At 39.6% G+C, this 15,388-nt stretch overlaps 1 protein-coding gene across 4 annotated transcripts; it reads left to right on the forward strand.

Annotated features, from left to right (window-relative positions):
• Nucleotides 1–295: 295 nt before the first annotated feature.
• Nucleotides 296–15,034, forward strand: ogt.1 (O-linked N-acetylglucosamine (GlcNAc) transferase, tandem duplicate 1). 4 transcript variants are annotated; one of them, XM_032555484.1, is made up of 22 exons: nucleotides 296–677; nucleotides 3,158–3,338; nucleotides 4,182–4,425; nucleotides 4,748–4,816; nucleotides 8,075–8,191; nucleotides 8,819–8,898; nucleotides 9,460–9,655; nucleotides 9,743–9,883; nucleotides 9,974–10,074; nucleotides 10,212–10,365; nucleotides 10,509–10,610; nucleotides 10,715–10,912; nucleotides 11,178–11,336; nucleotides 11,478–11,567; nucleotides 11,884–12,009; nucleotides 12,142–12,312; nucleotides 12,403–12,519; nucleotides 12,609–12,782; nucleotides 13,127–13,279; nucleotides 13,373–13,625; nucleotides 13,735–13,858; nucleotides 13,950–15,034. In XM_032555484.1, the coding sequence occupies exons 1-22, from the start codon at nucleotides 641–643 to the stop codon at nucleotides 14,128–14,130; spliced, it is 3,168 nt and encodes a 1,055-aa protein (XP_032411375.1). In that variant the 5' UTR covers nucleotides 296–640; the 3' UTR covers nucleotides 14,131–15,034. The 4 variants fall into 4 exon arrangements, with proteins under 4 accessions (XP_032411375.1, XP_032411376.1, XP_032411377.1 ...); XM_032555485.1 differs by having other exon boundaries at nucleotides 10,715–10,894; XM_032555486.1 differs by having other exon boundaries at nucleotides 3,188–3,338.
• Nucleotides 15,035–15,388: the final 354 nt, after the last annotated feature.

The following is a 15,388-nucleotide window of genomic DNA, read 5'->3' on the forward strand; positions in this document are numbered from 1 at the left end:
TTTGCTTAAGCGCCATGTTGCAAATTGTGCTCCGGTGCTCTCCACAGCATTCGTGCTTCGTCTCACTGCACCAATATGTTCTTCCGCGAGATAGGTTTACAATTACACTATTCTTCATTTTCTGACGTTATTACTCACACCAGAAGACAGAAATTAATTTTTCTATTCAAATAACATTTTCTTACAGAAATGTCCAGGTTACTATAATTTATGCAACGTTTCATGCAATTGCGATGTTGGGATCTATTTTGTCTCAAAAAACAAGTTCCACCCATTTCGCCATTTTATGTTCAATAGCTGCTTTGTTGAGGAGAAGAAGCTAGGGGCTTTCAAGCGTTTAGCATCAACATATTGAATTAAACCGAAAATTTAGATAATACAAAGCAATTATTGTCTTAGGATATAGTAATAGTAATTACTGCAATTTTTTTATTTTAAATTAATCTATGAAAAGTAGGATGTTAGAAAGGTTAAGGAAGGTAACCTTACCCAACTAGTCAGGCAACGTGTTTTCCTGTCGTTGACTAGAAAACAAAAAACAAACAAACAAAAAAAACGACTAGTCAAAACATTTCTCTGAAGCTGTTATTTATAAGAAGGCAAATTGACGACCAACGTGCAGTCCCCGAAGACCGAGGAGATGGCGAGTTCAGTGGGAAATGTGGCCGACAGCACAGGTTGGTTGTTTTACGTAGGGCTAACAGCTGCTAGCATTACTGTTTAAGATGTTTTACAACCGTTAAAGTATGCTTAACTTGGAAAAATATTAAATATTTAAGTCGATTGGATGCTCCTTAAACTGTGTTTTATTTACGGCGGTATTTTAATTATTTCTTAACACTATATTTTAGGGATTTAACATAGGAGGCCCATTGTCATATTAGCATCTTTTAGCAGCGTTTGTAACGCATTTTATTTTCTGAATGTGCACTGAACAAATATGAAACTTTACTCTGCGATAAATGTTTATATTATTTACGAAAGTCGCCTTTAATTTTTTTTCCCTCCACTGTTGAAATGGAGTAAATTTAAGGACGTGATGTTTTTCTGTATGTCAAAAACTGCTTCCTAAATTTAGCATTGGGGATATTTTATTGAGTCCAAAATTTCACCCATACTGGGATCTGTTGCTGAGTTTTGCTGATAAAGCTAGCCGACAAAAGCCAGCACTATGTGGCGCAAATGCTGCACTGGTATTAATTTCTTCACCCATCAACCCAGGTTTTTAAAACCAAAAGTTATATTTTGAAGTTAAGCTATCATTGAAGCATTTGCATCATTTTGTTAACTCTGATATTGTGTTTGTACAGTATTGCATAATTGTCGCGAAAGGATACAGCCATGGTATCTTTCATATTTAATAGGTTTGTTGAGCAAGACGTGTCTGTATTTATGGTTCTGCTCCTCCCTGCTAAGCCAGTTTGCATTTCACATATGTATTATGCGAGTAATATAACGTGTTAGACGAGTTGTAGTTATGTAATTGTCTTAGAAATACCTGCTACTGGATAATAATTCAGCCACCAATGACCACGTTTGGACATTTGAATTAAAACTGTCTAGTTTCTGTATATCTTTTTAACGTTTTTGCATGAAATCAGAAACTCTTATTTAATAAAAAGTGAGATGAGGTTGGATAATCATCTAATTTCTTAATTTTTGTATCACACCTCAACCTCTATCAAAGAACCTGCAGCACATTTTAATCCTTTGTGTGTTCAGTTAGAATATAAGACTACCAAATCCTAATTGCAAACGCTCAAGAGTTTCATTCTGACAACTAACTTGTCATAATAGTCGGACTGTGACTGTCATGGTTGGGTATGAACAATGGTGTGCTTAAGAAAATTTGGCCACACCTTGTCAAAGAAACGTGGCATATTACAGTCTTTAAGCACTATGGCGTCAAATGTGGGAAAACGTTTGTAGAAAAATTTTCAAGCCACAGTTGTTTTGGTTTATTTTTGACAATCAATTCAAGTAATGTTTTGAAAATCTTAAAGGCACTTTGTTCTATGAGTATCAATAAATTTGAAAATACAATATGTACATTTACTGTGCTTAGGTTAGTTATAAAAATCACTCTTATTTTTTTTTTTATGTAGCCTGTGTTTAACTGCGAGAGCTTAGAAAGAAATTCAGCGGTATCTTGTTTTAATGACAACTTTTCTCATTACATCAGATTAAAACAACTCATTATTAAAGCCAATGTATCTTCTCTTTTAAATAAGGGCATAACAGTAAAAAAGCAATACCTCTTGCGATTTTTAGATGTTTCTTTTTAGAGAAACAGAGTGAGGAGAGTCTGTAAGATATTTGGTTCCAGTTGTTTAATACAGAATAAAAAGGAAGCTCAAGACATGGTAAAGTTGTTTCAGTGCCAAATCAGAAATTAGGTAGCAGCAACTTTTTCAGTAAAACCTTAAAATAGAAATGAGTATTTTTATTTTTCACTAACTGGATAAACTACCAACCTTCTTGGCTCTATGTGCTGTAAACACAAAGCAGAAACAGATGAACACTTTTTAAATACTTATTTTATTTCTAGTCATACCTTTATACTTTCATTCAACAATATTGTTGGATATTTTATATTTTCTTAACATTTTGTAAGGATAGTTTGCAGTGGAAGCTATGAATATTTATAAAATTGAATGGAAAATATTTTCCCTGTACATCATCCTTTCCCCCACATTTGTTTCATCTCACACATTTTCATGTTTTTTTCTGTTAAATACTTTTCTATGTTTTATTCAATAAAAACCTGCTTTATTTAGGTAATTACCAATATCTTGGTCCTGATAAATCGGTACTGGTAAATTGATGCCGTCTCATTCAAAGGTTTATTAACCTACAGTGTTGACATTCATTAAATGCTTCAAATGTACACAAACGGTCAATTACAGCCTTGCATTTTATCTCATTAAACTATCAGGTTTGTATTTTTGTGATCCAATACAACATTGATGCTTTTCAAATCTTTGCATTGTTACTGCTTTAATTAACAATGATTTTTATCAGTTCCTTCAGTTGAGTTCATTTTATATTTTATAATGAAAACATTCTCATTCTTTTGTTTTCATTTGTCTGATTTCATTCCTTCCATCACCTCTAACGTGTTGTTTTCCCCCCTCCTTGGCTTGTGTTGGTGCTCCAGAACCAACAAAACGTATTCTTTCCTTCCAAGGGTTGGCTGAACTGGCGCACCGGGAGTACCAGTCAGGAGATTTTGAGGCAGCTGAGCGCCACTGCATGCAACTATGGAGGCAGGAGCCTGATAACACAGGCGTGTTATTGCTTCTGTCCTCCATCCACTTCCAGTGCCGAAGACTTGACAGGTATCACTTACCTAGCGCCTTGGCGCACACTGAACATGCGGTGTGGTGGTAACTGACGACAATGGGGCTTCTTGGTTTGTGTACATGCAACTAAACTGGAAAAAGCTGTGAAAATACTGAGTTGCACTGTTTAATTAGGTTTCATGCTTTCCATTTTGGTTGTATACGGTACTTGTGACGAAGGGTGAGGGTTCTGGGTGATGACAGTCTAACAATGTCTTGCTTTTCACACTTTTTACACTAAGACCTTCATCAGAATGTATTGATGGCAGGATAAAACATTCTCACAGTTTACAGCACTACTATTTTTTTTGTCATTTTGCCTCCATAAAGACAGAAACAGTGGGAGTATGTTAGTGCAATATGTTTCACAATGTTGTGATTATGCTCCATTCTGTCAGTAAAAAGTTATTTCAGCTTCACACTTTCATTGGCATCTCTTTAAATGAATATGTTGGATAGGTTTCTGAGTTGAAATTTCAGCCAGTTCAGGTCTACAGTGCTTGAAATTGGAGTTACTGGTCAGAGGCTGTCGATGCAGATTAAACTAAGTCAAAGGTTTAGCCCCTAATAAATCCCAGTTCTCTTTCCATTTCCTTGTTTTTCTTTCCTTTTCTTCAAACTAATTTGCTGAGCTTGTCACAACTTAAAAAAGGGAGTGAAAACAGCTTCAGTTATCTCACTTCTGTGTTTCAATATAACAAACTGTCAGTGTTGGGCTTCTAAGGGCTTGATTGTACCGCTTTAAGACAAGTGTCTTCTTCCTTCCTCTTGTTTCCTGCTTTTTCTGCCCAAAACTGCTGGAATGTAACTATCGTCTGCCCATTTTGTTTTGCTTCCAAGGTCTGCTCACTTCAGTACCTTGGCCATCAAACAGAACCCAATGCTTGCAGAGGCCTACTCCAACCTCGGGAATGTGTACAAGGAGCGTGGGCAGCTGCAGGAAGCCATAGAGCACTATCGCCATGCCCTGAGGCTGAAGCCAGATTTCATTGATGGCTACATCAACCTGGCAGCAGCCCTGGTGGCTGCAGGAGACATGGAGGGGGCAGTGCAGGCTTATGTGTCTGCATTACAGTACAACCCGGTAAGTACAAGCAACATTTCTATTGCACAGGGGTGCACTCCTCCACTCCTCAAGGGCCGGTATCCTGCAACTTTTAGATGTGCCTCTTATGCACCACACCTGAATAGAATAATTAGGTCATTAGTAAGGCTCTGGGGAACTTATCTACACTAGGAGGAGGTAATTAAGCCATTTCATTCCAGTGTTTTGTACCTGTGGCACATCTACAAAGACCGGTGCAGGACACCGGCCCTTGAGGACTGGATTTTGACACCCGTGATTTAGAATGTAATCACTGATTTTTAGCCAAGTTATAAAAACTGAAATCTGTCTGCCTTCCCAGGATCTCTATTGCGTGCGCAGTGACCTTGGTAATTTGCTGAAGGCTCTTGGGCGTTTGGAAGAGGCTAAGGTATGTTGCAGTGGGTTGGCTCTGATATATCTGTGTTGTTCTTTTTGTTTTCGATTATATTGCTTTTTGTTTCTATTTGAAGTGTTCACTAAGACCAGATAGATGCTCTTCATATTACCCTTTTATACATTTTAAATTGCATACAAATTCCCTTTGAGTAATGCCTCCAGCTAAGACAGAAAACTATCACTGTGAGCTTCTCAACCAGTCTTATTAAAGTCCTTTAGTAAATATTGGACTGGAACCAGTAAGCATTCATATGAGGCAATCAGGCTTTAACGACGGGACTAAAAAAATCATGATGATTCCCTCTAGACAGCCTCATTTTGTTTTCCAGTAACTTTCACACATCTGTCCATACAATACAATATTATTTTAGTCCCACTACCCTTTGCTGTACACTGACCTTTTAGCAAAGGTCAGCCCCCTGCCCTTTCAGGAAGAAAGGCTGGAGTTTTTAAATTCACTAAATGGATCCAACCTCGGCCGGGCATTTTCATGTAGTCCTGACTGGAGGGAAAATGCTGGCTCGGTCTTGGAAGTAAACATGAACTGATGAGAAGCTAGGTTATCTTTTTGAAGTGCAAAAGATAAGATGGTTTATAACCTAATTGCAATACTCCTATTTTGTATGTAAACTACTGAATGATTGTATCTTTTCATGTTGCTTTGCTGTCAATTCAGCTGCTGTCAGTGTGGGTTTTTTTCCCCCCCTAGAGTCACCATGTAATTTTGTCTCATGAAAAATTGTTCATTCTAGGGGGTGGCAACCTTGGTGGGGTTCAAATGTGGAGGCATGGAGTTGTCCTGCCGGTTACAGGCCATCTTATTTCGTGCTAGAGGGGGGTAACGGAGTGGGGAGGAGCACCGGGGAGTCACAACCTCCTCCGCTCTGTCGCTCCGCCCCCCGCGCGCTCGCTAAGGTTTGGTGGGGTGTACGCGCTCCGAGTTGTCTTCCTGACCAATCAGCTTCATCCACTCTGCACTCCAGCACACTCGCATTCATTTATTCATGTGTACATAAATCAGTTATTTTAGATCATAGCTGACGATTAAAGTTTCATACAGATGGTTATCTATTCGGATAACCACTGCACTCAGATGTGTTTTTAATAGGGCAACTCAAAAAAAAATTGTTGAGTTAACATGGCGGCTGTAGCGTCAAGCAGACAACTCATTATCTGTACTCCACCACCTGCGTCAGATGCTTGGTTAGAAAGTCAGAAACGTGCGCAGCAACTGCGATGACCTCTTTATTTCAGAACTGTGGAGACTTCTAGATACAAGTAATTAATCCACAGACCTTTTTTTCTCCACCCATTGGCCAGGATTCAAGAAAGCAGGCCAGGATAAGGAAATCAAAATATTTCATGAAAATGCTAGAAAGTAAAAATCAAGCAATAAATAATTTTTCTTTCCTTTTTAAAAAATATGTAATAATATTCCCAAAGAAATGGGATCAGTTCATTTGGGAAAGATCAAGCCAGTAGCTGCCCTCCTGTAATTTGATGTAAAAGCAAATTTGAAGGCTAACTGGAAGTCTGATCATATGTCGCTGATTAACTGTTCACATGAAAGCCTTTCTTCCCTCCCACTTACCCTGTTAGCACTCCTTTTTGTTTCCTTTGAAATGCTACATTCATTGCATGACTGAAAACTAGGAATAGCATTATGCTTTTTTTCCCTGTTTGTTGTGAATTTGGTGTTTTATTTCCATATTTTAAAAGAATGTATTGTTTGAAACCTTTTACTAACGATCTTGTTTTCTGATTTTGTCTCTTTTGGTTTTTTCCACAACTGATACTGTTATTTAGAAGGTTTCAGGTGGGTGACACTATTCCTGCGTAGGTGCCTGGCGGAAAGGAACACTAGGGCAGCCTCAGTCCTCTCCTCTTCTTCCAGCCAGCTGCGACCGCCACTCTGACAAAGTCCAAAAATATGGTAACGGGTTTGTAAATGCCAACAAAAGAAAAACCACCTCTCTTCATGCTTGAGCTCCTCTGTCTTGTGGCTTCCTTTGAAGAGCAAAAAGAAACAAAAGTAACATAATTTACAGTAAGCATTTCTTAAAATAAGCTCTACTAATTACCCAGTTTTATATTATATAAAAAGAAAACTTGGATATGGAAGCTATAATCGTGTCTTTTATTTAAAAAAAAAGAAACCAATTAAGAACCCTCTAACTCTTACATATTGGTTATTTTTCCTGTTTTATTTTGTTTTTTCCTTCTTTATTTGGAGTTTCAGCGTTCTGATGATGCAGATAATGCGCTGTGAGTCTGCAGTAGCGCAGGGGCTGCGCAGCGTTACCCTCCAAGCAACCAAAATGGCGGAAAGCGCAAGCATGCTCACCCTTATCCCCTTCATTCCCTTTGGCCTGTTGATTGTGGACCTCTCCCCACTCAAACCAGCCTCGCCCCCGAGTGCACCCAAATTTTCAATCATATTTGGCTCAATGAGAGACTTTTGTCTCTTAGATTAAATATTTCTATTAATCTTTTTCATGTTTTTTCTTCTCCTTTTTTAACACTCTTTCTGATATTCCTAAACCTTAAAACATTTTGCCCTTAGTTTATTTCTGAACCCACATTGGCCCCCTTCTTTAACCTGGCCAACCTTCGGGTGCCAAGTGTGGGCTAGTCTGGTGTTGCAGTTATTCTGCAGGGGTTGGTGGTCTGCAGCTGTCCCATCTGGCCAAAAAGCGAACGCAGCAGCGAAGTAACACCTTTGCCAGGCGCAAGGTCATTGCAAGCAGCGAGAAGTGGTGCATTGTGGTTGTGGCAGTAGAGCCACACGACGCGCTGGCGATTGTTGCGCATGCTTTACAGGGACCATCACCTGCACTAACTGGCCAGCATCCACGGTTGTGAGGTTTATGCCAACATGTGTACTAAGTTATTTTCTCACTCCATCTATTGAATGTAATACTGTAATGTGCAATTCCTGGTACAGATAATTAATATGCCACTATATTTTGAAAATGTGGTCATAACTGCAGGATGAGGGCCTACATGTAGGTGTTGGTTGGATCTGCGCAGCGTAGGAAAAAGCAATGCAGCTTTGCGCGGCAGAGTTTTGCGCCTGCGAGCCCATGCTGTAGACTCACTTTTTGCCATCATGGAGAATGGACACTAATTTTCTTTTCTCTGCCCTTTTTGTTTTTCTTACTTTTATTCTCAATCTATTTTATTTTACAATCCCTCCCCTGCTCTACCTTTTGTCCTCTTTCCTGTGGTTTTCATTGTAAATCCACTGAAGGCTTGCTACCTGAAAGCCATTGAGACTCAGCCCAACTTTGCAGTGGCTTGGAGCAACTTAGGTTGTGTGTTCAATGCCCAAGGAGAAATATGGCTCGCCATTCATCATTTTGAAAAGGTAACTATTATTTATTGTATTAAGGTGTCCAGACAGCCTTTTAAAAGTCTTGTGAAAGATAAAAACTAATGTTTTTTTATTATTATTATTTCTATTTAAATGACATCCTTCATCATTACTACATTACAGCTTGACTTAACATTTTGGTAAACTTTTTGACTTAACACTTCAAAATCATAAATCTGAACCAGCGAGTCTATCAAAATTGTAAATTGTTGGATGTATTCATACAGCAATTTTATGTTGATTATACTTGCAGAATCAGTATTTTTGAAGTTTACAAACTGCATCAAAGATGATGTATTAATTGGACAAATGTGCCAACAATGGAACAAATGCAAATGCCAAAAAAGGCAGAAGTTGGCTTCTAATTTAACAAAGTTAGCGGCGTTATTATTTTATATTTTGTGTTGCATACCAACTGTAAAAAACTTTTAAAATAAATGTTTATACTCAAGCGTAATAGTGTCATGGATGTTGTAAACCTATTTGGGACAAATCTAAATAACTTGAGTTGAAGGAATATGGAATTTGTTTTATGAAAATACAAAACCAATCTGACATATTTTGTCGGAATTTATGTGTATTTTTATATATTGTTTAAGCGCATTTCTTTTTTAATTTTAGGCAGTGACTCTGGACCCAAACTTTCTCGATGCATACATCAATTTGGGCAATGTTCTGAAAGAAGCCCGCATCTTTGACAGGTGAGTTTAAAAGATCACACAAATCTGGTCTTACTTTCTAAAAAACAAAACTTTCTCTATATCTTTAGGCTCTAAACTGACAACCATTCACATTTTTCTTAAGTGAAAATTTTTCCTAATCCACCAAAACATCAATGTTTTTGAATTCTTTACACAGCAATGCTTCAATTTCTGCTATTTTAGAGGTATTTTCAAAGGCTTAGAAGACATTACTGGTACTATTAAAAACCTGACATTGCTTATGGACAAATTTGCAGTTAGCATTTGTAAATTCAGTTGATCTACATATGCTGGACATTAACTTGTGACAGGCAATATTCTATCAAATAGTACGTGAGATAAGCTCATGTATTGCTGGTCCTCATTTAACTTTGTATCTATTTAATCTATGTAACTGCGTACTACTTTTATTCAGGATTGAACTGTTGCAACTTACCAGAAGTCTCCAACATCTTTAACAGTACAATGCATATTTGGATCATTTTTGTCAGCACTTAATATATAGATGTAACATAGACTGTTGCAGAGCAGACGTTTTAATGATAACTTGTGTGATTTCAGAGCTGTGGCTGCCTACCTGAGAGCCCTGAGTCTGAGCCCTAACCATGCTGTCGTCCATGGCAACCTGGCCTGTGTCTACTATGAGCAGGGCCTCATTGACCTTGCTATTGACACTTACCGCCGCGCTATTGAATTGCAGCCCCACTTTCCTGATGCCTACTGCAATTTGGCCAATGCCCTGAAGGAGAAAGGAAATGTAATTTGCCCTTCCATGTGCCGCATTTCAAACTGTTTTTGCTCCTACTTGCACCAGTCAGCAATTGTTAAATCCTGTCATGATCAGGTTTCTGAAGCTGAGGAGTGCTACAACACAGCATTGCGTTTGTGTCCAACTCACGCCGACTCCCTTAACAACTTGGCCAACATAAAGCGTGAGCAGGGCAACATCGAAGAAGCTGTTCAGCTTTACAGAAAAGCCTTGGAAGTAAGTTTTTTTGTTCTTGTGAACTTTTTTGAAAGGAAAGTGAACACCATCACTTAATGGTGTTTTTCTTTTTCCATATTTGTCATTCAGGTGTTCCCAGAGTTTGCTGCAGCTCACTCTAACCTGGCCAGTGTCCTGCAGCAGCAGGGCAAACTCCAGGAGGCCCTCATGCATTACAAGGAGGCTATACGGTTTGTATTTACATTAAACTACAGGCATATTTAGAGACACTATTTTCTGTTGCTGTGGCAAAAGATGTATATTCCCATGTTTTATGTATATCCAACCTATCAGTCAATACCTGTGCTAAACGCTGCTTTACTTCTAGGATCAGCCCCACATTTGCTGACGCCTATTCCAACATGGGCAACACGCTGAAGGAAATGCAGGATGTCCAGGGAGCGCTGCAGTGCTATACTCGTGCCATCCAGATCAACCCTGCCTTTGCTGACGCTCACAGCAATTTGGCCTCTATCCACAAGGTGGGGCTGTTTTCTGGTTTCAGTGTTTGGTGTTGCTGTTTGATGCCTGTACAATTGTTTTCAAACACAAAAACAACTAAACATAAAGAATTCAAATTAAACCCCACCTTGCTTTTAAATTAACTTATTAATGTGTTAATTAGGATTCTGGAAACATCCCTGAAGCCATTGCTTCTTACCGAACAGCCCTAAAGCTCAAGCCGGACTTCCCTGATGCTTATTGCAACTTGGCTCATTGCCTGCAGGTTTGTATGATCTTGTTTATTTTACAATCTAGTTGAATTTAGCATTGACAACTTTAAATGTAAATTTATCTGGCTTTTTTTTTTTTTTTCCCTTGCATTCTCAGATTGTGTGTGACTGGACTGATTACGACGAGCGCATGAAAAAGCTCGTTAGCATCGTGGCTGACCAGCTGGAAAAGAACCGCTTGCCCTCGGTTCACCCCCACCACAGCATGCTGTATCCTCTGTCTCACGGCTTCCGCAAAGCCATAGCCGAGCGCCATGGAAACCTTTGTCTGGACAAGGTACTCGCAATGATCAAAGCAAGTAACGTTTAAATTATATTTTTGGGTGGTGGTGATGGATGGGCCGGTATGTGGGGGAGGTAAGAAATCAGCAAGGCTTAATCTAAGTAGAAAAAAGCAGAAGGGGGGCTGGTTGTAAATTGGTTGCTTGCTATGGAGGGAGATTTAAAAGAAGGGTATGGCAGATTCTATTTTTCATTGATTCTCAGAAAATTTGACTCATTCTTTGTAGAATTTTTTCCTCTACTATGTTAGTGTGTTCACACTTTTTCTTACTCTACAGATTAATGCACTCCACAAACCTGCCTTTGAGCACCCTAAAGATCTGAAGAGCAGCGGCGGTCGCCTGCGCATCGGTTATGTCAGCTCCGACTTCGGCAACCATCCAACCTCTCATCTGATGCAGTCCATCCCTGGAATGCACAATCCTGAAAAATTTGAGGTACAGAATCTCTTTTTTTTTGTTTGTTTGTTTCAATATTTTTTATCATACTTAACTTTATCATATGTTCAGCAGCTGTGTCTGTCAATTTACTACAAAAGCTAGATTCTAAAATGTTTGTTTGCCGTCCCGTTTTCACAGGTTTTCTGCTACGCTCTTAGCCCTGATGATGGTACTAACTTCCGTGTGAAAGTGGTTGCAGAAGCTCATCATTTCACAGATCTCTCTCAGGTAACCTCTCTGAGCTGGAGAATACTTTTAGGTTTTAATCAAGATAAATGTGGAAAAAAAGGAACTCTGTTCCATTTCCTAAAAGGTTGCATTGATCTGTCCATCAGTCTTTCAATCATCTATTTTCTTTCTATCTATTCTCTATTTGTCCATCGTCCATATTCATTATTCCATCTGTTTTACTGTCTGTTAGCCTATCATTCAGTCTGTCTTTGGATTATGCAAATTTCATATTGACTGTCTGTCCTATGTAGAGAAGCTTGAAACAAGTTGACAGTAAAACATATTTGCACATAAAATTGTCCTTTGCGTTCAGATTCCTTGCAATGGAAAGGCAGCTGATCGGATTCATCAGGATGGAATCCATATTCTGGTCAATATGAACGGATACACCAAAGGAGCACGGAATGAGCTGTTTGCCCTTCGCCCTGCCCCAGTTCAGGTGAGCTTCTGTCAGATATTACTGTAGAGGGAAAAAAAAAGAAAAAGGAACATAATTCCTCAGCTGTCTTTATGTTAGTTATTTTTGGCCTTGGAAAAAAAGCTCAAATGGCTGTTTCTGCACATTGAACAGGCGATGTGGCTTGGTTACCCTGGAACCAGCGGCGCTCCGTTCATGGACTACATCATCACTGACAAGGAGACGTCTCCTGTTGAAGTAGCTGAACAGTACTCTGAAAAACTGGCCTACATGCCCAACACCTTCTTCATTGGAGATCATGCCAACATGTTCCCTCACCTCAAGGTTTGTGAAGCGCCCTGTTGTTGCCACAGCTCTTATTGTTCTGTCATAGAGAAACCACCTAAATCTAAGCATTCTTCATCCACTCTCCAGAAAAAGGCAGTCATTGATTTCAAATCGAACGGGCACATCTTTGACAACCGGATTGTTCTTAACGGCATCGATTTGAAGGCTTTCTTGGACAGTCTGCCGGATGTCAAAGTGATAAAGGTGTGTTTAAAAAAAAAAACATTGCAAAATGAATTCAGTGTTAATTATTGTGTTAAAAATTTGAGGTTAAAACTTTCCTTTGTGATCAGATGAAGTGCGACAACAACCAGGAGCCGGCTGCTGGAGACACAAACGGAGCCCTGTCCATGCCTGTGATTCCCATGAACACTGCAGCAGAGGCAATCATCAACATGATCAACCAAGGCCAAATCCAGGTCACCATTAATAACTTCACAGTCAGCAACGGTCTGGCCACCACACAGGTACGACTGCTGGGCACAAATCAAACGTATTAAGATTTAGGCATTTTGGTATATTAATGCTTCAACTCTTACTCGACAGTAATTGCTTAATTTAACAATTGTAGGGAAATGGTTTCTTTTTACAGGTCAGTTTTTTTAAATGTTTATTTTAATCAGTATCTCAATGAATGTCTCAAAATATATTTTAGTTCTATAAACACCATCCTTGGTATCAGAGACGCAACACTAGGTTTAGTTTGTCCGGGTTAAAATCTAAAACAAGGTTTTCCCTTGATGCTTTGAGCCTTGTTGAACAAGCTGAAGACAAAAGCAATGAAGCAACACTGTTTTGCTCCAAATTATAGATCAATAATAAAGCCGCAACCGGGGAGGAGGTGTTGCGGACCATTGTGGTAACGACCCGTTCCCAGTACGGTCTCCCTGAGGATTCTATTGTCTACTGTAACTTCAACCAGCTCTACAAGATTGATCCTCCTACTCTTCAGATGTGGGCCAATGTGAGTGGAATAGTTGTCATTTTTAACAGCTCTGTTTTCTCTTAGCTTTCTAAAAACCCACATTCCCGTCGTTAATCTCCCTTGTTGCTGCAGATCCTGAAGCGTGTGCCCAACAGCGTGTTGTGGCTTCTTCGCTTCCCCGCTGTTGGCGAGCCAAACATCCAGCAGTATGCTCAGAACATGGGTCTGCCTGCGTCTCGCATCATCTTCTCCCCCGTGGCTCCCAAGGAGGAGCATGTGAGGAGAGGCCAGCTGGCAGACGTGTGCCTCGACACACCTCTGTGCAACGGGCACACCACCGGCATGGATGTTCTCTGGGCTGGAACCCCCATGGTAACTATGCCAGGTGAGGAAGCTCATTTATTATAAGAATGACTTCATTCTTGCATTAAATAATGGCTTTGTTTAGAATTGATTCAATTCTGAAATATGTTTTTAATCAAACTTTCTTGCAGGTGAGACTCTTGCGTCCCGCGTGGCTGCCTCACAGCTGAACTGTCTGGGCTGTCCAGAGCTGATTCCTCAAACTCGTCAGGAATACGAGGACGTAGCGGTCAAACTGGGATCTGACATGGAATAGTACGTAGATGGCTTTTCTGACCACCTTTTTAATGGGGGGGGAAAAGTTTTCTGTTACGTCTAACTTGTTTTATATTCTTCCATCCTGCAGCCTAAAGATGGTCAGAGCGCGCGTTTGGAAACACCGAATCTGCAGTCCCCTGTTCAACACCAAGCAGTACACAATAGACCTGGAAAGGCTCTATCTGCAAATGTGGGAACATCACAGCAACGGCAGCAAGCCAGACCACTTGGTCAAACACCTAACAGTGGAGACCAGTGAGACCGCTTGAACTGGAAACTATTTTAACCCTGATCAGCAGCATAGTTTGAACGGTCAGGATTCACTCAAGCTCCCTGCCCTTCAGTGACTGTTTCCATATTTCTCATTTATCCTAAAGGGGGGGACTCTTACGTTGAAGGAGCCGACACACACACACGTTCACACTTGGCCTCCCATTATGTTGTCATCGAGTCACACATCTGCTGAGCCAGATATGAAGCCTGAGCTATTTTCAGGCAGTTTGTCTGAGACTCTTTATATTGACACACTTGATGTACTTTGTGAGCATGAGAAGGTTGTGAATACCTTTATTTCCCTTCAGTACTTTGGAACAGTGGATTTTCCTTTGAGTCCTGTCGTCGTGCGTACAGGACTAATTGCAGCTTGCGGAGAGAATACACAGCCATCTTTAATTGTTCTATTTAGACATGGATTAAGAGTGTTGTATGTTTTAAAACGGCGTTGTTGCTCCATTTAAATTGTAGGTTTCATTGGCTTTATCAAGCAACGAATGAGACATAAATTGAATCTGTTTTTTTTTTTTGTGTGTGTGTGTGTGTAAGCTGTTCTTAAATGGCTGCAACAAGTAAATGTGCAAGTTTCCAAACACTTCCTCCCACACAAAATGCCAACTTTTAATAATTTTGTCAAAAGATTTGTTCAGTAGGTGTTGTCCTATTTGATGTCAAACTGAGTTTGTCCTAATTGGATAAAAAATGAGTTTGGAAAGCACCTGATCATCAGTTAAAGCATAAAAATGATATCTTAATAGATTTTGGGTTTTTTTAACACAAGCCAGGAATTGGATTGGTAAGTATGCTCTGAACAGTTTTTGTTTTGTACTGTTTAACTGTATGCTGTCGGTGAAGCTGCAAGTCTCTACATATAATAAAAAATAGGGATTGAAACCAAAATGTTTTGTTCTGTTCTTGGTCGATACCAATAAGGATTAAATCTGCAGGCACATAATAAATTCACACACTAATGTATTTTTCTAAACACTACAGGGAAAATTTTGGGGCATAAAACTTATCCTACGACTAAAGGCAAAGACAGTGCAGTGTTTAAATATATATTTCAGTGTTTGGATCAAAATGCTGCATATTTTCTATAAGTCTGCTGTGGAGAATGCGGCCTCTTCTGCCATCTATTGTAGCTGCATGAAAGCCAGTGACATGAAAGGCTAAGCAACCCGATGAGGAAGGCTGCTTCTGTTAAGGAAACTAAGGACTTTTCATAAAAATCAAGAAAATGACGTGCAACCCTAA

The sequence above is a fragment of the Xiphophorus hellerii genome, chromosome 23 (genome assembly GCF_003331165.1).
Source record: "Xiphophorus hellerii strain 12219 chromosome 23, Xiphophorus_hellerii-4.1, whole genome shotgun sequence".
Taxonomy (NCBI): Eukaryota; Metazoa; Chordata; class Actinopteri; order Cyprinodontiformes; family Poeciliidae; genus Xiphophorus; species Xiphophorus hellerii.

Bases quoted from the DNA above. Each gene is read 5' to 3' on its own strand.
- ogt.1 (XM_032555484.1), top strand. From the start codon at position 641: ATGGCGAGTTCAGTGGGAAATGTGGCCGACAGCACAG. The intron at 8,899-9,459 runs GTGAGTTTAAAA...GTGTGATTTCAG, and splicing joins GAAGCCCGCATCTTTGACAG to AGCTGTGGCTGCCTACCTGA. The intron at 13,280-13,372 runs GTGAGTGGAATA...TTGTTGCTGCAG, and splicing joins CTCTTCAGATGTGGGCCAAT to ATCCTGAAGCGTGTGCCCAA.